The sequence below is a fragment of the Nyctibius grandis genome, chromosome 3, assembly GCF_013368605.1.
Source record: "Nyctibius grandis isolate bNycGra1 chromosome 3, bNycGra1.pri, whole genome shotgun sequence".
Lineage (NCBI taxonomy): Eukaryota > Metazoa > Chordata > Aves > Nyctibiiformes > Nyctibiidae > Nyctibius > Nyctibius grandis.
Genome location: NC_090660.1, coordinates 925,235 through 952,206, shown reverse-complemented (window position 1 = coordinate 952,206; position 26,972 = coordinate 925,235). Strand labels below are relative to the sequence as shown.

The 26,972-nt window shown below is 41.2% G+C and overlaps 1 protein-coding gene across 2 annotated transcripts in view; it reads left to right on the top strand.

Annotated features, from left to right (window-relative positions):
* The window catches only part of TPK1 (thiamin pyrophosphokinase 1), a 260,228-nt gene that overhangs the window by 126,503 nt on the left and 106,753 nt on the right, over window positions 1–26,972 (top strand). For both annotated transcript variants that reach the window (XM_068396455.1, XM_068396456.1), the window contains one exon: window positions 26,541–26,636. In XM_068396455.1, the coding sequence (XP_068252556.1) occupies window positions 26,541–26,636 (96 nt within the window). The remainder of the gene's footprint in view (window positions 1–26,540; window positions 26,637–26,972) is intronic.

The following is a 26,972-nucleotide window of genomic DNA, read 5'->3' as shown; positions in this document are numbered from 1 at the left end:
CTTCTAAACTTTCTTGCTAAACTGCATGTTTTAGTGTCATATTCTTCCCTGCTTGTTTTCTGAGGCTAAAATTTTAAATAATTTTAGGAAATCATGATGTTCATTGATCTCTCTCAGTTATATTATTACAATTTAAATACATAGAAAAACATTGAGTTTTGCTGTGACTATTTTAATTTACCTTTTATCCCGAAATGTTAGTATTTCTTCTAAAACTAATTTGTAGTACAGGATGGGACTTTAAATATGACGAAGTTTGACAGGGTGGTATCAGGGCAATGGTTGGACTCGATGATCCCAGAGGTCTCTTCCAACCTGTTTGATTCTGTGATTTAAAGCATTCTTGTTAGATTGAACAGTTTTCTAAGAAAACACAGTTCATTTTAGGGCCTGATTCCTTTGTGAGAGGTTTTAAGGTTTCAGAAGGAGCTGTGAAAGTTGTGCAGATGGATTTGAAACAATTCAGTCTTGCTGTTGAACAGGCTACTCCTACTTGATGATCACTGCTTAAGCTTTCAAGCAGTCTCGTGTTTTCTGTGTCCTGCTGAAGACATCTCTGACAATGTCAGAAGTGCTGTGCCTGCCTCAGTTCAGCTGCTGACATGTTGAGGGTGCCCGGTGCCGCCTGGACTTACAACCAAGTTATAAGGTGTAATTTTTTTTCTACTGATGTACATTCATTGAAAGAGCCTCAGTGTCTTATAGATAGAGTTTCATCAAGTTAAAATGATTTATAGGGCTGGGATGGTCCTGTTATTAGTAGTTCAAACTGTATATGACTGTGTATGCGATTTAGGATTTAGGACTGGAAGCTTTCTGTGTGTCTCAGTCATGTAATTATTCAAGGGGAGCTGTCATCAAATGGTTCCATTCTTGAATAATATGTCAGAGGTCTTGTCAAGATCGCGTTTCCACGTGAGTTGTGTGGGTGATTTGGGTTATGTGGGTTTCTTATTCATGCCAAACAAAAGTAATATCATAATGTTCCAGAAATGTCACAAATTTGTAAGAGATACTGTGCTCGGTGGCACATTTGTAAAGGTGGATGTGACAGACAGTCACGCTGGGTCAGACCAGAGGTTCGTTCAGCCAGTGTCTGGTCTCATCTGGGCTGGCACAGGATGCCTTTGAAAGCACATGCGTGCACAGTGATGCTGCTTTGATACATTTCTCATCTCCCAGTAATAAAAGGCTTAAAGATTTCCTAAGTCAGAGGTGGTATCTTTGTGTTTAATTGCTTCATAGATTGATTTATTTTTTCCCAAAATTAGTCTACACACTTTTCTTCAAACTACGTAGCTGAGACTGTGCAAGTACCCACAGAAACCCTGTGGCAATATGTTCCCCAGTTTAAGTGTTTACTGGGGAGAATATCTGTCTTTTGGATTTTGTTTTGGTTTTGAGCTTGACTTTTGATAGTCACATTTGATTCTCCTCAGTTTTTATATTGTGATAAAGAGTGGATGAACGTCCTTCAGCCTTTTCATTCCCCTTCTGATGTTATTAGCATGATTGTGCCTGGCATTTCTGCATGCACAGCTAAACCAGTGGAATATTGTGTATGCCATCAAACTTATGGTCTAAAACTATGTACAGACTGTGTCCTGCTGAGTTAATATGTGTGTAATTGCTGGGTAGTCCTGTTGAAAAGAGTCGTCCGTAAGGCAAAGGATTTCAGGAGTCTGGACTTGCGCAGCGCTTTTCTTGTGTGCTGCTGAAAAACAAACCCAAGATGAACCTCTGTCCAGTTCTTAATATCACTCTTTACGCTTCCATCAAGGCAGCAGTTTCCAGAAAACAATGTATCTGTTTAAATGCAGATGAGATTTGTGGAGAAAAAAAACCTAACACAACAAATTCGATTATACAGCCCTGCATCTTTGTAAGTAATGTGTGTTCTCTGTGTTATCTCCTGGAGTTGCTCATCACTCCTTTCGAAGCTAAAGGAACAGCCAAGCCCCCCTTACGTTGTACGATCAATATAATATCATTGAGATTCAGCGAGTTTTGAGGTCATTGAGAGTCACGGTGTGCGTTTATTAGGACCTAAGTCAGGCCCTAATTTATCTCAGAGCATAGAGAATGCAATTTGGCCAAGTTCTCATTCCTTAAAAAAAAGCACTACTCTCTTTTCCTTTGCAGTATTTTTCTGCTTTTTATGTAGCTTTGGGAGACAGTATATAGGAATTAAGAGATCAAACTTTTATTAGAGGTGGTTTGTCTTTCTTTTGCTTAGGTTTGAAATGAGAATTTGCAGATCACGAGTTGTTCTCCTTCTCACAAGTGCCTTAGCTGAAGCTCAACGACCTGACAGTAGAATATGCAAGAAAACAGGGCACCATATAACAAAAATGATGCTGGTGGTATTTTAGTCTTGCATCCAATTTCAGTTTAATATTGTGTTGCAGTATGAGATTTATTTCTCCCTTTCATTGGTTATGGCCCGAGGAGTGGAAAGGGTGGAATCTATATTGCAGTAGACATTTGAGTTACTTCCCAGAGTTTTAAAAAATTTAATCTGGTGTTAATCTCTGAAAGAAGTCATTACTCTGGTCTGTCAGCCTGGGATGGAGAAAATAACAGAAAAGTTTAAAAAATAGAAATGTATTGAATTAACTTCATTGCCAGTGCAAGGAACAAAAAAAAAAAAGTGTTTTAAACAATGACAGCTTAACCTGGAGAAGGGAATTGAACAGAGTTATTTGTGATTAAGCCTCTTCACACACAAGAGACAGCTTTAATGTGGTACTAGTGTTTGAAGATCAGGTGATAGGTCTTTAGATATAAGTGGGATTTATACATCCATCTTTTCTTTTTAGAGAATTTAAGAGAAAATGGTTCCTGGAGGACACAGGTCAGTGCCCAAGCCTATGGACTGCTAATTAGAACAGTTTCTAATGAAGCTGTAGAACCCACAGCCTCGCGGCTCATCAGATGTTGCTGCAAATTCCCAAGTTCAGCCTAGATGCTCTGTGGGATTTGTGAGCTCGATTGTGTTGTGGGAGATCCCATTAGCGAGCCCAAGCACCACTCTGGGCAACAACAGGAACACAAACCTGATCATTAACCAAGAAAAAAGATCCCCAAAACCCTGATGCTACGATTTTAAAGTATTTTAAGAAGCAGTTTGGCAGCCTCTGCAAATAACTCTATTGTGTGTCCTGTCACAGAGCAGGCAGCTCTCATTGCAGAAGCAGAGTGACAAGTGTGCTCTGTTGCTCATTTCAAAGTGGGAAGGTTTGCTGGTGGGCTGGGGAGGAGGAGGAGGAGGAGGAACGCTTCTGACCTACTTTCAGGGACCTGTAGCGAGCATTTTGGTGAGTGTGTGCCCTTGCTTTAAAAGGAGCGCATGGACTGCTCAGGATCATTGTCCCTAACCTCCAAACTCCAGAGGCAGGTTCACCAAGGCCACCATAAACTTTGCTGCTTCATCATTGACATAACTATGAACTTAAAAAGGCACAAGAAGTTGGGATACATGATGCAGGGCTGCCACATCTTTGCTTACCATAATGTTGCCCTCATGGTGCTTACACTTCACTTACAGCAAAACAACTACAAAACCTCAAGGGTGACAATCCAGATGCAAGAAGGTTAGATTTGGTGTTTGTGTTCATGCAGATAGATGAGTGCTCTACAAGCCTCCAAAGGGAAAAGAAAGAGAAAATGATCTGTGTTGTTCAGGTAGAAAAGTTAAATGCTTTTGTAGCTTGTCAGTGAACCAAAGGAAGAGCTAAAGCTGCCTAATATGAGGGAGACCTCATAGCAGCCTTCCAGTACCTGAAGGGGCTACAGGAAAGCGGGAGAGGGACTTTTTACAAGGGTGTGTAGTGACAGGACGAGGAGGAATGGTTTTAAACTGAAAGAGGGGAGATTGAGATGAGATCTTAGGAAGAAATTCTTTGCTGTGAGGGTGGTGAGACGCTGGCCCAGGTTGCCCAGAGAAGCTGTGGCAGTGTTCAAGGCCAGGTTGGATGGGGCTTGGAGCAACCTGGTCTGGTGGAAGGTGTCCCTGCCTGTGGCAGGGGGTTGGAACTAGATGATCTTTAAGGTCCCTTCCAACCCAAACCAGTCTGTGATTCTGTGAAAATTCAAGTGCAGTTTCTGGAACACCGACGATTGTTTTTCTTTACTGAATTTTGATTTGGTCAAAAGCATGCAAAATACAAGGTCTGTTTTTATAGCTGCACTCAGAAATAGGGCAAGATCGCAAAACTTGCATTCATATATATCAGGAGGAAATTTAACTTCAGATGTAATTTTTGAAATAAGTCCATTAGTGGCAGAAAGATACAATTACTGAGGGGGCAGAGGGGAATGAAAGGACTCAAGTTCTGGCAGCTTTAACTACGGCTGGGTGGGGAAAGCTCTGCAAATTGGGATATTTCTCATACTTCCCTTTCATGGTACCTTCTCCTTTTATTTTTCTGTCCTGTATTTCATGACTGTAATATTCTTTTGGGCTCGTGCTGTTTTCACTGTCATCAGTAAGCATTTGAAGCTCTATTTTTCTGTCTCAATTCTCTTGTTTTCCTTGAGTGCTGAGCAGAGCCCAGGAAGGAGGAGCTGGATGAAGGTTTGATAAGCTGATTGTGCAGGAAGTTCAGCTGAAATCCAGCGAGTCTCAGGACCAGTGTGAGTTATTTTGTGTTGTGGTGTGCTGTTGGATTCCTTCATTTGAAGAAGCTGTGATGGTCTTTGATTAAAAAATAATAGAAGTCCCTTAAGTCAAATAGATTTGGAGGTATAATTAGAAATGGAAACAGTCCTCTCTGTGATGAAATGAGTTAAGAGAGAAAAATGAAATGTCAGGGGAGAGGAAAATGAGGAATGGAAACAGAGAAAAAGGCAGAGACTCTTAAAAAGTTAGAAGAAGGTAGGCATTTTAAGAGAGAAAAATAAAGGTAATGTCAGCGGAGGGTAGGAAAGAGAACTGGATAGAAATAGAAAAATTTCCCTGACACATCAGCAAATTAATTCTGCTGTCATTTCTTGCAGCTGTGAAGAAGTGAGTGTGATAAGATAAGCACGCACGCATGGAAACCGTATTTTTCTAATATAAAAGTAAGATTTTCAGTTTATTAGGAATGAGTGCAGGGTTGTTGGGTTTGGGGCTTTTTTGCTGTTGTCAAATGTTTTTGTTTGAAGTTAAAATAGGAGGACTTCTGTTTATTCCATCCTTGACCAAGCTTTGACGCGAGTTTCATCAAGTGAAGAATAGAAAATCATACAAGGAGCTTAAAACATAAATAACTGCAGTGGAAGCTGGAATGTATTTACAGCAAATTTACAGGTGTTAAGACTATTTTGTCCAAATTCTGCAGCAGCTGCTGCTGTGATGTGTCTAAGCAACTGTTAATCCAATTGAAACAACTAATTTAGTAAGTATTTACTTTGCACTTAATTGATAATAACCCTTCATCAAGGAATTGGCAATTTACCATAAATTGCTAGTTAACATTACCAGATTTTCATTTATTGATAAAAATGCAGCCTTCAAGAGGAGTCTTCTTTTGAGAGCTGAAGAGATCGTCCTCCTTTTAAGCTCAGCAGCAGGAGAACACCTTTAGAGAACAGAGTAGGGATTAAACTTGGGATATAATTGCTTATTGTGACCCAGCTCCTTTTTTTTCTTGCTTTGGTCCTTGTGCCACGCTCAGTGTACTGCCCTGGTTGTGGTTGGCAGCCCTGGGCTGATGGGTAGCGAGAAGCTACCACAGAGCCGCTGCCACAGAACCACTCCCACAGTGTGGGAAGAGTTAGAAACAGTCCAGCCAAGGGAGACAGCCCTCCCGTCCAACTTCACCAGTTCTATGGATTTTCATGTGGTGTGAATGAATGTGCCCTCGGCAATGCAGATAGGTGGCTGTGGCCAGCTCAGTTTCTTTCTGCTTTGCTTCCCTTCTGTAGAAGAGCACCCTACCAGCTGTGAACCTGCAGAGGTTCGGTGCCTGAAATTAAGTACGAGTCAAATCTGTGCCTTGAATGTAAAACAAGCTTCTTGCTTCACTGGAAAGTCTTTTTGAACACTTTTTTCATCAAAAATAACTGGTTTGTTCCAATTGGGTGGAGTCTGTGATAAAGCATTGATTGGAGTCCTTGGCACCAGGCTTCCAAAGGAAGCGTAATGCCGTGCAGCTCTGCAGGAGGCACGGCCGGCGTCCTGGTGTGAGGTGCTGTTCCCATCCAAGTCGATGGCAGTTCTGCTGACAAACGGTGAGGCTTTCAGGATTTTGAACAGGGGCATCTTATTAGAGGAAACACAGATTACACGGCATTTAGAGTGGAAGTCAGCGATCCTCCCGTGATTGTGCTCTCCTGTGCAGAACACAGGACAGCCCTGTGTAATGGTTTTTGTGTCGGTGCTATGCCTAAATGCCTCGCAGACCTGAAGTGCAAGTAGGTGCATAGGTAGAGAAATAAAGTGATATGAGAAAAGAGAATAATTGCATTTGATGGTTTTTGACAAGTTCTTCTTGAACTTAGTTCTATATAGTGTGAAAAATGTAGATATGGGTTGACAGCTTATAGATGCTGTGAAATAGCTCAGAGTTCCCTGTGGCAGAAGGAGAGTGGTGGAGCAGGAGAGAGGCACCAATGTACAATGAATGGTTAGATTTGGGAAGGAAATAGTATAAAAAGTTTAAGGTTCCTTAGGCAGCACTATTTATCACTCGTGTGATGTACTTTTTGTGGCAAACTCGAGATGCTTTGAAGCGTTGGGGTAAATCTGATATGGTTTGATAAATACCAGAAAATTTTGTAAAGATGAACTGTCCCTAAATCATCTTACTGGTGTTTACACTGTTTCTCCTTCAGTTAAATTCACTTTCAAAGAAGTGGCACAGAGAATAATAAAAGGGACAATGCCTTCCTAACCTGTTATCTGTCAGTAGCTCATTTATTTCTTCCCACTGCAAGCCATCCCACTCTCCTATCTTTTTTTTTCCTCCCTGCTTCCAATGATTCACTAGTTTAAGATGACTGCACCTAAGTCCTTCTTGCTGGGAGTTTTGTCTGAGTTATGAACGAAGTACAGTTGAACCCAAAAATCTGAATTAAAACACAACCAGAGAGCCAGGCTTTGAAATTGCATCTTCAAAAGTGCACTAATTAAATGTGTAATAATGAATTGTACAGCACACAGCCATGCGTTCTAAATGGCCGCCTGTCCTTGGAAGTGGTATTGGTGAGGCTGCACAATCACAGTCATTTTAACCCCGAATTACCTGCCTGAGTGCAGGGAACCCATCTTTGTGCTTGGTGATTCAGTGGAAGGGTGTTTAGGACGTAGTTACCCAGGATTGCAGGCAGCAAGTGTGATGAGACAGGTGGTCTTGTCCAGTTGCTGTGTTGGCAGAACACAGTTTTTGAAGTCTGCTTCTCAGGCACTTCTGTGAGTATCGGCCTCAGAAACATACAGTGTCCTCTGCGTACCTTCCAGCAGTTAGTAAGGAGTTAGCAGCTACCTTTTCAATTACTATCACAAATTTAAAACAAACAAAATGGATTTGAAAGATAAAACCACAGGATTTGTATTTCACTGAATTCATACATTTCTCTTGAAAAGTAGACCTAATGAAAATGAAAAACGTGGCACTTTGTTAGTAAGTTCCTCAGTTTAGTTTAAAATCATTCGAAGTAAATAAAGAAGGTTTTTAAAATATGAACTGCTGAAGGTTTAAGGGGAACAGACAGAACTGGCCACATTACTGAGCATTTGCACTAGAGTAAGCTAAAGAAGCTTTTGATAGGGGTCTACTGTAGAGTCAGAGATTTTTTTTTTATTATTATTATTTTATTGTAGTCATTTGGCTTCAGTTCAATGCTTAGGCTTGAAAAAAGTAGAATGGTTTATTTTCTCTTTCAGTGTATGAATAAAAATGAGGTATGAGATGATGAGAAGTACTATTCATAAAGCACGGAAGGGCTTGGTGATGAGAAATGATCAATATTATCTCTAGCTACCGAGTTCAACCACGTATGTCCAGTAAATCAGTTCACTTTTAAAGGCGAAGTGTGGTTAGATAAGCTTATTCATGTCTCTGTAGCGTATAAGGTTGCTTTATTTTGTAGAGGATAAAGACACAACTGGGGGTTAGAGCGTGGAACTGAGGGAAGTACGATTTGATGTGTATTGGAGCAGTAGTTGGACAACACACGTAACCCAGCTAGAAAATTGGATACGGTCAGCAAGGAGTAACTGAAATGCTTTGTTGACTAATGTACAAGAACCTTGGCAGCAAAACAGGAGAACTAAAACAATTGTTATTGGTATGCAAATTGATTTGTACAGCTTTACCACAAATAGGGCGAAGTGGCAGGCAAGGATTGAATAGAAATATTACAAGGCAGGCACTGATCAGGAGTAGTAGGAACAAAAAATAAAGGTTAGTGTGAAGGAGTTTTGTATGTTTGTGATGAACTGCAAACAAAATCAGCTGATTTGGGCTCATGTTTTTGGGCACGAGGGGAAAAATCCTATTTAAATGGTAAAGCCCAGGTATACCTGACTGGTGGATGGCAGATAATTTTTTCAGCATACAGTCTCTGGACAAATGAGAAGTCGTGGTATTTTCAGTGTTGTTCTGGTAGACCATAAAACATCTTCAGGGAGATCTGGGGGCCAAAAATGACTTTAGGTAGAGTGATGAGAAGTTGACTTGTGAACTGTAGAGATGAACAGAAAGTTTGTGACATCTGTGCTCTACTTCAGTTTTGGTTTGTTTTTTTTTTTTTTTGTTATAAATCTTATGTAATTGTATTTTGAAAGGGGAAAGCCTCCAGAAACTGAGAACAAGAGGCCATCTGTGTAGGAGCTTAGGCACTAACTGAAGAGAAAGCAGATTTCCACCCCTTTTGTCTTAAAGAACTTCTGCCTGGAACTGGTTTGTAAACAAAAGGTGAAAGATAGACAAGAAAGATTGCAAATATAACCCCATGAACTCAGAAAGGAAATGAAGAGTAAGTGTGAACTGTGCAGGAGGAGGAGGGCAGGGTGAGGAAAGAGGGCTGATCAGCAAAAATACTGCTTCGAAGGTCAAAATGTGCGAGTGAGTGAGAGCCCTCTTCTGTGAGCTCCACGTGTGGGAATGGGTACTTTTGTTACCTAGAAAATGCAGAAAGATGAAGCAAACTGAGCCATGAGGACAGCATGGTTATTGAAGATCAGCATCTTACTACTGAATCACAGAATCAATGAGGTTGGAAGAGCCCTCTGGGATCATCGAGTCCAACCATTGCCCTGATACCACCATGGCAACTAGACCAGGGCACTAAGTGCCATGTCCAGTCTTTTCTTAAACCCCTCCAGAGATGGTGACTCCACCACCTCCCTGGGCAGCCCCTTCCAATGGCTAATGACCCTTGCTGAGAAGAAATGCTTCCTAATGTCCAACCTGAACCTCCTCTGGCAAAGCTTGAGGCTGTGTCCTCTTGTCCTATCGCTAGTTGCCCGGGAGAAGAGGCCGACTACCTGCCATGGCAAAATGGTACCTGTCTTAAGTTTTTGGGAAAGAGGACAGAGTAGAAGTTGGGGCAAAGCACACTGGGAAGGAGCACATGGAAGTGAAAATCACTGTTGTTATCAGAAGGGGACAGCTGCACACTGGACGACAAGCCCGCTAACCCTCCTGTTAGCATCCTGGTTTGGAAATAAAAACAGGATCAGAAGAGACTCAATTTCCAAATATCCCAGCTCAGGCTCACAATCACATGTGCAGGAGAAGATACAGTCTTAATGCCACTGGAGATGTGTGTGCTCCCTGTGCAATATGACAGCAGCAGCAGCGAAGATCAGCCCCTAATGAAGGAAGGATTCACAGCCAGCAGCAGGATCTCTTGTAGTGCCGCTGTGGAAGGTTTTGGTGCTGCCTCTGGAGCACCGTGTGCAACTCCAATAACCCATCTCCAAAAACCAGGAACCTGAGTCCAAAGCAGGCTCAAAACATGCCTGCAAAAATGAGCAGGGAGCTCAACAGCCTGTTTTATGAGAAAAGGCTGAAAGAGCTTGTCTTGTTTAGCCTAATGAAATTAAAGTGAAATAAATATATGAAGGGGCGAAGCACTAGGGTTGGAGAAGATAAAAAATAATGTTGATTTAAGATCCGTTCAAATAAAATCAAGCTGCAAATTAGAACTGTGCTATTAGGCATTGGAGGAATGAGCCTTCCAGGAGACTGTAGTTGGGGAAGAAGCAGCCTGAGTGATTTTAAAATGGATGCTGTAAAGTTTATGAGAAGTATTTTTTTGCATGTTTCCTGTGGCAGCACTGGATTGAATTTGATGGGACAGGACAATCCTACCTGTCCCAGATATTAATGAAAATCTTTCACTGCTTTTAAAATGTGGAATGGTGGTTGTGTGCTTTTTAATTTTATTCCAGTTTTCACCTGAAAGCGGTTTGATTTAAAAAAGGGGAAAACACCAAAAACTGATCATGTGGTGAATGAGAGGCATCATTCACCATTCTCTAGGAAAATAAGATGTATAAAATTAATAATCTTACTAAAAGATGTTTGGGAGGGTGTGTCATATCATTTAAGAATAACAACAAAACTGTTTTCTGGGTTGAGCTGATCGTGACAACCTACTGAGAAAGAGCCTTTCTCTTAGAAGATAATTTTTATTTCTTTTTTTGGATCGTCAGTTTAGATGCTTCTGTGACCTTGGTGAAAGCAGCTTGACTCTAAAGAACAGAACCCAGGCATATGGTTTTCAAGTTGTAATTCTAATCATTAAACGTAAACAGTGCAGGTGATTGTTTTGTTTGTTTGGTTTTAATCTGCAATAATAAATTGTCCAGAAGCAAACCTACATTTTACAATCATGGAGTTATTTTTCTTCTGCGTGTTTTTAATAGCCAGTTTAATATGACCTGATGTGATTTGCATCTGTTGCGGAGAGAGCGTGCATTTCATTTTAATGACTTGATTGGTTAATTTGACAATTGATAGATTGAATCTTGTTAAATAACGTAGGATGAGAATGAGCCTAACTTGAATGTTGATACCAACATTCCTTTTTCAGTATTGGAAAATTAAGTTGATTATTGCCACAAATACTGTTCCAGGAATTTTTCCCCCAAACGTGATAGACCTCTTAGTGATTTCTAAAGAACACAGCAAAAGCTGGAATTAATAGAGCAAAAGCATATGTCCTAAATTTTTACATCAATAAACTAACAATTTTAAAGCGTATGCATTTTTTTTTAATTAATTGACCTGCATTTTTATAACTGCTGGTATGTTCATTGTAAGACATAACACTGGATTTTTCACTTAACTAAATCTACTAATCTAGATGAGCAACTACTACAGGGAATGTGCTTCTCAGTGGAGCTACAAACCTTGGTGCCTTGGAGCTACAAAAAGTGCAAGCAGAATTTTCAGATCGAATCTCCTGTGTCACCTCCAGACAAACCAGCTCCCATGTTCCATGCAAATTTTAAGTAAGGAATTCAGACAATCCATCATACAGGACAGTCTACAGATACATTAATGTGATTAGTCTGTGTGAGTATCCTGAAAGGATTGTGCTTGAAATTAAGTGGAGATGCATCTTTGCATCTTTGCAGATGGAGATTTGTATCTGCTCTCTTGTGTCCTTCTATATCGAGCAGCTTCCACATCAAATGTGCAGTTTGGGGTTATGGAGTGGGTTACAAGCTTGTAGTTGTGATTGATATTTTATTGCTGTTTATTCTTTGTGTTACCCTTTTGCCAGGTACTGTAGAAATACAGTGCAAAAAGAGGGAATGTGTTTTCCTCAACTAAGACAGGACATGGTGATAAAGTCATAGGGAGGATGAGAGAGACAATGAAAGAAATCTTGAGTGAGTTATTTATTTATGTCTGTATTAAATTTCTGCCCAATCAAATATACTGTTTCCTTGCCATGCTGGTTCCAGAACCCATTGTCTGTTTGAAGTCTCTGGTTTCTAGCTGTCCTGCAGGCTGTCAAGCTTAGTGCTTCTGGCTAAGCTCCCTCAAAGTCACAAGTGATGTTCCTTGTCTTTTCTCCTTTCTCCTCTCTGCCCAGCCTCCCCTGCCAGCACAGGCTTTGTTTCCCACTTTGAGGCCAACTTGATGAGGTGTCCCCTGGGACGTCTTTATCCTGATTGACCTGACTGTGTCTGCAGCACGACCTGCAGCGCTCCCGAGCCTGAGAACGTGACGCAAAGGCACCTACGACAGTTCTGCACAGAGCTGGTATGAAGGGAGCACTGCTTGTGCTCTTGGGTTTCACTTGTCGTGCGCTGACGGGTCATAGGCTGGGAATCATCAGTACAGGGAAGCCCTTAACAACTGCCTGAGAAATACAAAGAATGCTTAGAATTCACAGTACTTCCAGGGCCCTTGACAATTGGTTACTGTGTGTAATTATAGCATAGTGTAATTATTCCACTAGTCGTCTTTATCATTCTATAGTGTGGGAAGTAATAAAGTCTGCTGTGATTCATTTTTCAGCCGAAAAAGCCATCTCTGTGAGCACACTGCTGAGCACGGAAGCTGCTGTTGTGGTACACTCAAATAGACAGTGTTTATTCTCCGTGCCCCCCTGCTTACTTAGAGTTTTACTAATAGCTTACCAGAAAGCAGGTGCTTGATTTAATCCTGTTAGTGCTATTTTGCACCTCTCTACAGAAGAAGGATGGCCCAAGATAAATCAATAACAAAGGAAGGGATGATGTTAGTTCAGGGATAAGCGCAGTTATAGGGAATGGGGTAATGCAGCTGATCACTAGCAATTTCAGGTTATCAGGGATGCCTTGCAAGGAACCTTTCTCCAACATTGCTAGGCCGATTTATTAACTCACTGATCCATGCCCATGTATTTCCGAATACTTTGTTTCCCTTGTCTGTTTTGCTTTATTGATTTCATTGTACATCCCTGCACTTAATCTACAAGTCAAATGTATGGTGCTTTTGTTATCATTTGTGGTGTCACGGTACCTGCGAGCCCTATATGTTTAGGTTGTTTTCTTCCCTACATCCTCCCCTGTCCCCCACTCTGGTTTGAAAAGAGCAATTCCAGAGAGTGGCTGTGCTCCCCACACAATGTGGTTGTCCTACAAAGCGGCTGGCCTTTGTCACAGCTTGGCTGGAGGGCTGAGGCGCTGACACAGAGGATCCTGTCTGAAGCAGCCTTTTGACCAAAAGGTTTGGGCAGAGAAACTAAGTCATGAAGAACGGGAATGGGTCGCTAGTGAATAGGGAAAGGCCACCGTTGGGAGCAATGGGTTACTACTTTCCTCACAATTTGCGTTTTATACTGTCTTTATTTCTGCTTCTGATCTAGAAATCTAGGAAAATGATTGGTGAGTTGAAACATTGGAAATCAAATAATGGAATATTTGGAATGGAAGAGGAAAAAGTGAGAGCTGGGTGGTGCAGCAGGAATATCCTCTCAAATCATTAACTTCTGTTTGAGTCACTGGAGTTTCTCAAGGTGGTAGGGGGGTCCAGTATTGAATAGCTATTAGGTGCACTGCTTGTAAAGAAAAGAAAATTGGATAAGAGAAGCAGGCAGCACATCAGCCTTGTCAGAGATGGGCTGTTCACAACAGTGATTGGCAGTGGTTGACGGTGCTTGCAGGACTCCCATTGAGATGAATGTGGTATGTAAAACTTGGAGAAAAGGGCATATTTTCTTGAAGCACAGGGAGATCTTGCTCTTAGTTATTCCAGCTCAGCAGCAGGAGGAAGCTTGGTTCAAGGTTGCATCATACAAAGTACGGATGTTAGCTGAGTTCTGCTTGCAGGCATTGGTGGTGATGGAAGGTGCTGAAGGTATGGCACAAGATAATTTGTGTAGATTTCAAGATGAGTTACATATTGTTAGAAGTTAAGAGAAGTGGTGGCTTGAAGTTGAACTTTACGTGATGCAAGTGAAAGAAAACCTTCATCCCTGTGTCTCACCTCAATTTAATTTTTGCAGAGATGCTTTTTTGAGAGTACAAAACAAGAAGTCTGGGGGATGGCAGCCCTATGCAACTACATCAAACATTCTAATGTTGAATAATAACAGCAATCTGTCATACAAACATATCAAAATAATTGGCTGTGCTTCATTGGTAATGTTGATCAGACTGCATGGCAGTACCTTCTGTCACCAAAATGATTTACAGTAAGTGTGCAGATGTTATTTACAGTGACTTACTAATTCTTCTTGAATGAGGGGCTATATTTCTTCTTGCACATGATAACCTTAGCTCCTTTTAAAATGAGCTCTGTTCACTCTCTGCCAAATTATTTGGAACAAATAAGTAGGTAGTGAAAACGTCTGGTGCTATAGCACTGTTTGAAGTTTGGTATTAGCAAAATTTTGGCTGAGCTTGGTAGGAATGAAGGAAAATGCTCCGTCAGAAGACTTGTATTAGGGTCTTTCACAAAACTTACCAATCACAAAGTTTTTCCTTAATGATATATTTGTACCTAAGTCTGTGGTAGTTCTCTTCTACTTCCATTCTAATGATCTAGCCAAATCCTTTACTTGCTTAATAATGATTTGAATGAATTGATCACAGTGGTTTTAGGTTTTTTTTCCAGCGAATCCATTAAAAAAACTGTATTTTACCTTCCACTAGACTGCATTCAGATACCAATTTTAGTGTCAGACTGTCACATTCAAAAACTGTCTGATTGAAAGCTGCACTTTTGAATTTCATTTGCGTTACGGGCACAAAAAAAGTTGGAAGGAGTTAAAGTATCTAGGGAATAAAAGTACTGACTTCACATAGAATACCTAGAAGTCTAACAGTGGTTCTTCAAGGTTACATGAAGGAAGTATTAAATAACTATCTTCTTTCACTTAGTAATAATATAATTTGATTGGGAAAACAGCTTTTGCTTTAAATCTGCTGCAAAACCACTTCCACTGTGGGTCCCAACGTGATTCATTCAAATTAAAAAATGAGTGAGTCGCATACTTCCTCTGTTGTGGTATTTTTATTTGTACTTGCTGAAGCATGTAATTCTGGAGTGCTTGGTTTTTGAGTTTCCAAAGGAAGCAAAAGCTTCTCTTATGGCTAAAAAAGGGGATGCAGAACAGATGACGATTGCTACCTTTTTATGCTAACTTCTTTTTTTTTCTGTAGAAGTCAAGGTGAAGAAATTAAGCATTTAAAGGATTTTAATGTAGGAAAAGCACAGATGTTCACGGATGGCTATGTCTTCAAAGGGAGAGGAGAGGCAGGCGTTTGCCTTAAGCAGTTGTTTATCTGGTTAGGATTATGGCTACCTTACATGGCTGTATCATGACGGTTCTTGTTGCCATATAGACTGCCTCTTGAATGCTTACTCACTTATTTTGACAGTGCATGCTAGAAGCATTAATTTATTGCATACTTGCAGGGCTGAGATGGACAGAGGCCAGAATCAAAGCCTAACACCCACAGAAGCGAGGAACCATTTAGTACCCGAATGTGAACGTGGGGCTGTGCACTGACAGCTTGCCCAGGTCGTACAAGATTCCCAGGGCAGCATCAGTGGCTGAACCCTTAGTTGATGAACGCTGTCTCAGTGCCTCGATCACAAGACAATTTCCTTCTGATCCTTTTGGATATGGATTATAAAACTGAAGACTGGCAAAGAGATGACTACTTTGCGATGAATAGTAAAAGTAGGGCATTGTCTCCAGATGCCAGGGGTGGACAGCTAGTAATTAGGCAGACATGGAATGAAAGGTGTAGGGGGAGTTTTTGCTTGTTTAAGGGAAAACTGTGAAGTGTCTGAATATACTGGAATCTGTTGATGTTTAGAATATGATCTGCAGCTTGAAAAGCAAAGCCTCTCAACACAAATACTTTTTGTGGTTGGCACAGGACTGCAATCCCGTTCTGTAAGGAAAAGCACAACGAGCTCCTGCAGAAAGGAGAGCAGCTCTAATGCTTTCTGTCAGTAGAGAAAGGCTGCTTTGGATATACCACAGATACTGCTCGTCTATAAGCTTTACTTCATGTTTTCTCTCTCTGGATGCTCGGGATTTTGAAACATGAGTTTAAAGAAAGATTAGGAAAGAGAGTGTTACTGGGCATCGCATGAACTGTACTTATGTCACTCACACTTATGTACATCGCATGGGTATGTACTTATGTCACTCCTACACGCAAAGGGGGATATGGCTGCATAAAAAAAAGACTTTGGTAAATATCAAGAGAAACACCTAACAGGATCCGTTGTGGTGTGGTAGAGTTTTCTGCTGCAAAGAAGCAAAACATCCGAGGCTTGAAAAGTCTTTTTATTAAACTGAATACAACACTTGAGAGTGTACTGGAGGAAAACTTTCTCTTTAGAAAGGTTGACAGGATGACTCAAAAGGTTAGTTTAATCTCCATGTTTTATCATCCAGTTAGTGTATTAATTGCCTTCTCACAGCAAATCCAGCCCTGAAGAATGTTGAGAAAGTGTTTTCTTTGCAAGTGTCCTCATACCTTCAGAAATGTCTGACAAATCTGTAACAGAATGGCTTAAAGGGCAGGCACTAATGTTCATCATTACTTGAAAGAGGTTTGCAGGGAGAGGCTTTTGAGTGGTAGAGTAAGGTCTGGCATTGATTTGCTCCTAGGGTTGTTCTGCGCCTGCTCAGTGTAGACATAACCTGCCTAGCTGTGAACTAGGTCGTTGGGAAAACCTACCTAGCTAGTTGGCCTCCCCAGAGCAGTGGCAGTACTTAGATCTGTTTAGACTGTAAAACCCACCAGAGAAGACAGAGGCTTTCGGGTAGAGCCTAGGCTAAGCTTTGTTGCCCAATAAAGCTTGGTTAGGTCCACTCTGGTTTGTAGACACAGCATTGACTATGGTAGAGACGTAACCATTGTCTGCAAACCCCAGCTGGAAAAGAGCCAAATATTCTGAAAACTTCAGGATCTGGGGGAGTGTGTGTCTGCACATCTTGCTATCTGTGGATCTGCTTCAGACTTACAGCTCAGGCAAGGTTCAGTCAAAATAATCAATATGTGTGGAAGACTTGCATGAGCTAAAAAAAATTTAAAATTGACCCTTCAAAAAGTGCACATATAGCCCTGCTGAGCTTCTGATGTCTCTTCTCACAGCTTTCTGAAGGTGTAAGATTTTTTTAGATTGCTGATCAAAATGCAGAAGCTGGCCTTGATATCTTTCTTTTTTCTTCTCTTTCTAACAGCAGTAGTGTAAAATAGAGGATGGGTAGAATGAAGGAAAGCAAAAAAGGAGAAGCTCCCAGATGGGATTATATGTTAGAACAGGGCATTATGGAAAGTTTATATTGTGCCTTACACTCCTGAGTACTGGTATAAATGGACGTTAGGTCAGGTTCACACAGCAATCACGTTAGCCTGTATAACTAATGGGACGCTCAAAGCACAACAGGATGCTCCTGAGCCTCGTGCTGTGTCGAGGCAGCAGTCAAGGAAAAGGCTTGACTTGTATCCTTGCATGTCCCAGATAGTCCTAGGCCAGTCTGCCCTCGTGTGTGCACCCAACTCCTTTTGACACTTGCAGTTGTATTTTAGTGCAGTATGTAATTCTGCTTTTTGCTGCATTCAGTTCCTGCAGACCAGTTACAGCCCTGACTGTTCCATTGCCCTTTGTCAACAACAGATGCACGAGGCCAAACTCTGCTCTCAGTCATGTTGGGGAAGATCATGGGATCTGATCTTTCACATTAGATGTCTGTTCAGGGTAATTCACTTAAGGCATACACTACAGCATTAACAGAGATCAGACTGGGACCTTTCTTTCTGGAGATGGATATATATCCCTTAAAATATTACCTATCCAGTGGACTGGAATCACAGAATCACAGACTGGTTGGGGTTGGAAGGGCCCTCTGGAGATCGTCCAGTCCAACCCCCTGCCAAAGGAGGTTCACCCAGAGCACGTTGCACAGGGTCACGTCCAGGTGGGTTTTGAATATCTCCAGAGAAGGAGCCTCCACAGCCTCCCTGGGCAGCCTGTGCCAGGGCTCTGGCACCCTCAAACTAAAGCAGTTTTTCCTCATATTTAGATGGAAGTTCCCATGTTTCAGTTGGTGCCCGTTGCCCCTTGTCCTGTCGCTGGGCACCACTGAGAAGAGTCTGGCCCCATCCTCTTGACTCCCACCCCTAAGGTATTTGTAAGTGAAATGCAAATATTTTCAGTACAGGAAGCTGGATATTCTGACATCTAATTGAACAGTCCCCTGATTAGTTGTTTACATATCATGTGGGAAATAGAGATGGGGAGAAGGATGTATAACCCAACTGCAAGGTGTTCTCTGGTTCTAAACCTGCACCCTCTGCCTATTGAGAAAGCAGGCCTTGAGGTATACCTGGAAGATAAAACTGGTTTCCACCTTACCAAATAATGAAATGTTCTCAGACCTCAGCAACCTCATCTTTCAATTCAGAGTAGTTGAAGCCCTCCACAAATTAAAAACGCAGCAACTGTGTGAATATGATGTGTGACCTTTTATTATTCAAGCACCTACCTCAGTTATGCAGAAATATAGCAAATATCCTGCATTTCACTTGGAAGTGTGTTCATACTCAGTGGAACACTTGCTAGTAACGAAGTCAGAACTGCTCTGCTGGGCAGTGGTTTAATTTTCCTCAGCTTTCCCTTATGTCTGTCAAAATATCAGCACGTCAGTTACTTGTGTTCGTTGCTCCCAGATGGTTTGGTGATCTTTGATGGAAAAGGATTGCAAAGCCAGGTGGTGGTGGTGGTTGTTATTATTATTAATATTTATTTTCATTGCTGTTAGCTTTGCAATATCACTTGTTGGAATACAGAACAATTTAATTTAATTTTATTTTTAATTTGGGAAACCTGTTTCCACTGGTCTACATGAAGATTAGGCATTTGCTAAATCTGTGCAGTCATCATAATTCTTGGACCCATAAACTTGAGTTCAGTACACAACACTGGAGCTAAATAAATACCAGAGTGCCCTTTGACTTTGGCACCCTTTACAACATCGGTACTTCTGACATGAGAATCTGTTGAAGCATGGGATAGGAACTTTCCTCCGAGTATTTCCCAAAAGCAACATCTCTTCTATGTGTTTATTTTCTGCCTGTAGTTAGTGTGGAGTATTTATGGTTCACAACAAAGTATTAACTTCACTCTGCATTACTGTTTCTGGTATCCTACAAATATATAAGCCAGGGTGTAGACCTGATGTAGCAGTGTAGACCAGGATGTAGACCTGGTGTAGCAGTGTAGACCAAGGTGTAGACCTGTTGTAGCAGTGCAGTACCCAGTTTTTGGCGATGTAAACCTGCTGCCTTTCTCAGGCACCAGCATGTATTGGAAATATTATACAATCTGCCTATCCCAAATGATGTGCCTAGAGAAAGCAAAGGAGATGTCCATAAATTTAAAGTAGCCATCCCCTTCATAGAGAAGGAGAAATATGGCTGGAAAGAAGGTTGCAAACCTGAAGGAGGAGGAAGAAGTGACTTTCCTGAAGGATCAGTCTTGGGATTAATCTGGCTATTTTCTTTAATACCCCAACACCAAAAAGAAAAATGAGCTACTGCATTGTGTTGATAGCACAAATTTTGGAATTTTATCCACAGCAGGAGGATATCTCTCTTTCAATTTGCTGTCTTTGCAGTAATCAAAATCTTTGAATCCCTTTGTACTCTTCTTGTACATGTAGACAGAGTTGTATGAGAAAGTACCATTTTTTGTGAGCATAGCTCACATTTGGGGCTTGGTCTCAATTAATTCTGCCCAGTGATCAATATCTGAGATGCAGCTCCACTCTCACAATCCAAATTCGTTTTAGATCAATTACATATCTCTCAAACTAAGGACATACTGGTAGATAACTAGCTAAGGAACAAGAATTCTCTCACATAAAGCCTGTCTGAGTGCAAGAGAGAGAGACTGGCTGTACTGGTCATATGTATTTAAATAAGTGTAATGATTAGAAATGCCTTGCAGGGAGCTTTATGCCATCCAGGTTAACATCTCTCTTGCTATTTTCTATGCATTTTTCACAGTCGCAGTGCTCTTGGGTCCCTAGGTTGCTGGCGAAGGATCATATTAAGATAGTGTTTAGGATGGCTAAAATTTGCCAGCCCTAATCCTTGAAAGCACCCCAGTACAAGCCTTGCTGTTTTCTCCTTGTTTGTCTTACCTTGAGGTGAATCTTGAGAGTTGGCCATCGGTCTGGCAACTGAAGTCGATTCAAATACAATGTCTGTTGATGAACTGTAGTTCCTTAGATCTGTCATCCTGTGTGATAAAAAGCAAAAGCTGTTAACCTCAAGCCCTTTTAATTAAAAAAAAACAAACACACAAAAACCAAAACAAAAGCCTGTTTGGTTACTGTGCATAAAGTGTTGTGGGATCTGAAATGCAGATAGCCTCTCTCGCTCCCTCCCACCTCACAAAAGCTACCTCTAATGGTTGAATTGCAAGGGATGCTGCATGCCCTGTTTCTTCAGCTTTGTGAAGCATAGGATTTGTGGTTGGGACAGCTTTTCTCTTTCCTGCTTTATTTCAGGAGAGCGCTTGACTTATTTGCATTGTCATTGGTGCGAGTGCCAAACAGAATTTCAGCTTTAATATGTGTTTTAAGTGTAGTTACAGCAGTTTAGAAACGTTACAGTTCTTAGTCTTGGTTCCAAATGCATCCAAGTCAACAAAAAGGACTCACTGACACAACTGTGTAGTGGCTTATGCTGTCTACAAGCAGTGGCACGTGCTTCCCTTCAGGGGTTGGTGCTATTCCAGCACTCTGATTTCCCTTACACAAGCTACCTCATATCTTCGTACATAAATGCACACAGAGCAGCAATGCCTATTACTTGCCAAGAAAAGCAAGGTACCGTAGTCAGTCCTATCAATAGGTTGGGATGCAAAGGGCCTCATCAGCTTGGTAGACAAAAGCTTTTCACAGTGCTGATTACAGAGGGAGCCTGACCATCAATTAGAACTCCTCTCTCTGAGCCTTTGTTTTTCAGACAAGGAAGGGCACATAAGGGACATTTCAGAGAAGCTCCACAAATAGCAGGTGGCTGTCACTGCTGCGCTGTGCTCAGTTTTCATAATCAGATTGGAGAAACAACATGTCTGGGTTGCACAGGGATGCACAAATATAGTGTTTAAATGCCAGAAATAGGTATGGAGAGGTATGGGTTGTATATATGAGAGTGCAGCTCCTGGCAGATCTTTCTACCTTGGTTTTCTCACGCAGCACTCTTACCTTTCCACTTGGTTTTAAAAGTTTTAAAAAACGTTCATGGTCTTCTGATAAAGGTGTTGCAATGATGTATGTTTTATTGCACTTTCTGACCTGTGGGTGAGTATTTAAGGTGTTTGCTTTCATTCACCAAACTTAATAAATCAGAAGAATTTGCTCCAGGACAGATAAATATCGAGAATTTATCCAGCAAATGGACTGTTAGCTGTGCTGTTTGGTTTTTGTTGTGTTTGTTGCTTTTTCTTTAAATTTGTGAGGGTTTTTTGCTTGGGTTTGGTTTCTTAGATTGAGAAACCTTTGGTTTTCTGCTTTTGTTATAGGTGGCAAAGAAGGCATGTTGGCTTTCTTTGGTATTGATCAAATACCAACTAAACAGACTGGTATTTTGTTCATTTTAAGTAATTGCCATGATTTCCTGAACAATAGACTTTTCTGTTGAAAGGGGGCAACCTAATTGATGCAGAACAACTCTTTTGTTGCTGCTATCTCAACTTCAAATGTATGGTATAAAAAAGCTATCCTCCACCAGCAGCCACATGCTGCCTCATTAAAAACAAAACCAGGAAACATTTTATTTACTTTGAAAAAGACCGTATCAAAATAGAAATAGGGAAAGGGAGGAGAGGCTGCAGCTGCTGCAGTCTAAGTTTCAACTACAGAGCTCTTTTTTTTTTTTAAACGCTTGTCAAATTTGACAAGTTCATGTAGCTTTTGGTTTGTGGAGGTGTGCATATGTTTACATATATTTACTGGCTTTGTTTCATGCCACCAGACAGTACTGGTTTAATAAATCAAGTGGTGTTAGAAGTGATGGTCAAAACCGAACATTCTTAGTTTTTCAGTACTGGGGCTTTCACTTGCGTGTGCATTTCAGTTGTCTGGTTTCCAGGGCCTGTGCTTCAACTTGATTAATAAATTCTTTTATTTCATCTGAATGGCAGCACCACTTAATGTGCAATTGGATGAGTCAAAACACCATCCACCCCAGAATTGAGGGCCAGGCAATCTGTACAGTGTTAGCTTTGTGCTGACGCCAAGCAGTCAGCCAAATTTGAGTCCAAAAACTGGAAGAAAATGCATTTCACTTAATTATGTATTTTCACCAATTACACATATTTGTTTTGTTCTCTGCCACAAAAATCAAAAGGCAATTCATACAATTAGGCTGATCAAAAAAGTTGTTCACTACTTGTTGTCCAACAGTATTCGAAACTCCCGAAAGAAATCAGTGAACTTAACTGCTTTGCCTTCCATACGTGCGTCCTACTACCAAAGTGCACAAGGATTCAATTCAATAATTTCTTGGTGGTTTGTAATTCATAGAGATAAACCAGCTCTGTGTTTTTTGGTGCCATCTTACTACATCAGTCTCCAGTAACTTACGGACTGTAGGAAATCTGTGCGGCTTTTATGTCTATCAGCAGCTCAAGCTAGATGTTCTTGTTCTCTCTCTTTCTCTAATGCTGTCTCTTTAAATGTTTTCACAAACCCCGTGTGACATTCTAGTCATTATCCCATGCTAGACTTGGTTTCCGTTCTGGGGGAGTTGTTTTGAATCAGCTGTGAAACACTGGGCCAACAATGAAGGCGACCACTGCCTGTGTGACTGCCATCTCTGCAAGGAATGTTCCCCAAACTAGTTGGTTTTTTTTCCTCTTTCTGATACTGACTGAATGCTCTGGTCTCACACCACCACCCTCCTATCATAGACAAGGTGGTAGAACAGGTGGTTTGGGCAGGTGAGAGGGCAGCTGACGTCTAGGGCAAGGAGACTGTTTAGAAATACATTTAATTTATATAGTTTCCTTAAACTTTATTTGTCTCTGCTGTGGTTCTGAGAGGCTCTATAAGCTGTTTCCCTTCTTTTCTTTTAACTTGAGCATATATGGTTTTCCTGTGTCTGCCATTAACACTGTACATAAGTGCATCTGTGTTGAGATTGATACCTCCCAACTGAGCCTCAGCACGACAGGCAGGAATTGTTAAAAGGCTGAACTGGACATCACTGGTGCACTCTGAGCATAGCCAGGCACAGGCTCCAAAAGATAGACTCGCATGGCTTGCCGTAGGAGGGTCTTCAAGATAGAGTACAAATTAGGATATTTTATGTATTCTGTCCTAATTATATTCTTGTGTTCAGAAAGATTAGAGACAGAACAAACATGACTTTCTTTTAATAAGAGATTAATAAGGACATGGGGGAATGGACACCGACACACTGCTTTCTTCAAACAGACAGCATGCTGTGATGCATAATATTTCTAAAAATGGGAGAAATGTTGAGGTGTTCAGATTGACATTTCAGTGCCTGTCTGATCTCAGTGTCTGTCTGAAATATAGGGTTCAATAATCCTATTATGTGTGTCTGGCACACTCCTTCTTTAGCAATGTGCCTCCCATAACTGCTATAATAAGACAGAACAGCCAAAGCCTAATTCTTTGTGCCTCATCCTATCATTCAGCAAAGTTATACCGTCAACAGATGCAATCTATTGTTTTCTTTCCTGCTGTGTGGTATTGATTTTTCTAACCTTTCCTAATGTTAAATTTGTTTGGCTTTTTAACTTTCTCACCAAAGGTTAATGTTATTAAGTTGAGCAGGTATCTATAAAACCACAAGCGTTATTGCCTCTCTTGCAGTTGTTATACTGTCCTTTCATTAAACCCTGGTTGCGTCCAAAAGCTCTGTCCTAAAGATTTTTGTCACTTGGGAATAATACGGTGGAGGTTGACAAGAACTGCATTTGAATTGTCATCCAATTCTGTGGTATAAAATATGGGATTTGATATGTCAGGAGCAACAGATTTATCTAAAACTCTCTTACCATCAGCGAACATGAACTGCACAGACATTAATTCCAGCGAGGCTGTAAAAAGGATGCAGGAAGATGCAAGTGCTGCTGCCTGTCCACTTCCCCAGTATGGTCTGACCACGCTAATCTCTTTGCCGTTGTGGCAAAAGGAACAGATCTAAAATCTCTGGCAATCCCAGAACTGGTTATCTGCTTGATGTGGAAAGAGAATGAGACCTGGTAAATGACCTGCGGTGCTCTCCAGCCACCATGCTGATGTTATCTTGCCTTGGCAGTACCTTGGAGTTGCTCTGAAATATTTTTCTTATCAAAAAACATCCTGAGACGCTAGGCAAGAACTAACCTCAAGTGAAATGTGTTTAATAGTAGAAAGCATAAAATAATAAATAATAAAATAATTTAAGCTGTTGTAGATCACTTAAAAAAAACAACAGACAATTTGGTCTTCCCTGGGTGGAAAGCAGAATTGCAGCCTACCTGCAGCTGCCAAAACCTGACTGGCGAAGGAGGAGATCAGGGTTGTTAGTCACTGCAGGAAGGAGTATTTCAAAGTGCTGGGGGAGAGTGGGGGTTACATCTTTTATTTATAAATTGGTACCTGTAAACCACTTAATTCTGCCAGCACTGTGAAGCCAAGGAATCGCCCTGGCAAAAAATAAAAGACCTTCCTTCTCTACTGCTAATTTAAGAGCTGGTAGCTCAGGTCCTGTCTCTTCTCCCATGCTCAGCAGTAGCTGTCCCTGCCATTGATTTAGTCTTCATCTGTCGCGTTCTCGTGCTGTTCAAAGGCTGATTGTGAAAGACTGGGGAGGTTCTGTCCACAGCTTCTCACAGCTTGGTCTGTCTTGCTGCTATCAATGCTGATAACGAGGCTGTCTGAGAGCACCCCGTTCTTAGTGAATGAGACATCTTTTCACTTAGAGTGGCTTTGATTAACAAATTCCCTTCAGTAGTTTTCAGATCCAACTGTGAGCTTTCTGGGTGGGCCTGAACATCCCTATATCTTTCTTGGGCTCCCGGCGTGTCTCTGGCTGGTGCTGCACACTCACAGGTTCATTACAGGCTCCAGATGGCTTGCATCCCTTCTCCCCCTGCCAATTTTATGTTTCAGCCTTTCCTGGTGAAGAATGGAGACATGGCAGCTCTTCAGATTTTTTGGTGCTTAGCACTGAGTCCAAGCTCCAGCTGCGTTTTCCCTAGCCTCTTCATGGCGGCAGCAGCATCGCGTCTGCCAGGGAGGTCTTTGCTTACATGTGCTGTTGCAGCTCTACAATGTTATTACTACTTGAAAAGTTATTTAGAGCAATATCAGGTAGGAGAAAGGCTACTGCTTTTGGCCAGGTTTCCTTTCAGAAGTTTTTGAGGAGGGAGGAGAAGAGGTATAATAAAAAGCATGCCATTATCTCCTCCCTTATCTCTTCCACTCCATCCAAATCCCTTACTGCGTGATGGTTTTGTTTGGTTTTATGTGTATTCTGGCTGTGCGGGGAAGCATTTCAGTGATAGTGTATGTCTTCTTATTGGAGGCTTGTTATTTTGTTGCACGCAATCCACTAAATCCATCCGTGCACTCATCTGGGAAATTCTGTCTTCTGTACCTTTATTCTTACCACTAAGGTAACTTTAACATTTTGGGGTTTTTCTGATGTGACAAAATAATGTACTTTATACACACGGGCACACATACAAAGATTCTGGAGTCTGAATGCTTTTCTCTTATCAGTTGTTATTGTGTATAGCAGAAACATAAAATCTGTCAGATAAAGACAAAGATAGGAGGCTTTTAAGGGGACCTTGAAGTGGTAGGAGAGGAAACCTCTAAATCCAGCGTGTATGGTTCTTATTTTAATTTATGATGCTGTATTGGGTATTTTGTATCCTTGAAACCTCTTTGAATAGTGACTTTATGTGGCAGATATACTCCACTTTTCCTTACTCAGCTTTTTATCAGAGGCTTGGGGCTTGCTTTAGCTCTCAACTAAGAAATCTGAATTCCTGCTCTTCTCCACTTCAACGTGGTCCCATCCATATTACCCCACTGCAAGGAAGTTGTTGGTGTATCACTGCAAATTAACTACTACAACTGCGCTGGTTCCGGGAAGCTTGAACACTTTTATATGCTTACATTTATAAATATTTGAGTACATGTAGCAGAAAAGTATAAGTGTAGCACCAGAGAGGACAGTCATTTTCCTGAAACCTGATCCTAGAAGTTACTGATCACCCAGGGCTCACTACACCAGAACTTGTCCGCCCGCAAAGCATCGCAGAACAACCTTATCCAAACTCACAAATGCACTCGGTGGGTTTTAAATACATACTCCTATGCCTGTCGAACTGCTGCCTCATAACAATTTGTTCAGCTGGGATCTACTTCAGCTGGGTCCTTGGGCTCTGTAAGGGTTACAGTCTTTTACTTATTTCTGCATCTTCATGCAGAGACTTCAAGAGTTGTAGACTGCAATTAATTTCACCAAAGACAGCGTTAGTTCTCGAAATTGAAAGATGACTGATATTTTTTTCTCTCTCTCTGTTTTGCTGCTTCTTCACTAGGGATGTGAGTTAATTGAGACCATGGACCAGGACCTCACAGATTTCACCAAGTGCCTTCAGATACTCCAGAAAAAGATAGAGAAGAAGGGCCTCCAGGTAAAGCCAACACATCCTTTGTGTCTGGTTCTTAGTAATGCCTCTTTCTCTCAGTGTATTTGGGTTTATGTTTTAAGTTTGCACTGAAATGAAACAGTATTTTCTGTAGCCTTGCCATTCTGCAGTTTTGCCATAATTTACTGCACCCCTTGTAAGCATTGATGCTTCTGCTAAAAGGAATTACACAGTGTGTCAACGAACAGGCGTTGGCTTTCTTAAAAGGCGGGTTGTATTGATTTCTGTTAATGAACTACCCAAAGTGCAGAGGAGCTGTTGTGGCTGGTGTTCAAAGCAAGAGTCCCACTTCAGCATATAAATATATTTTCAAGTCTTGGC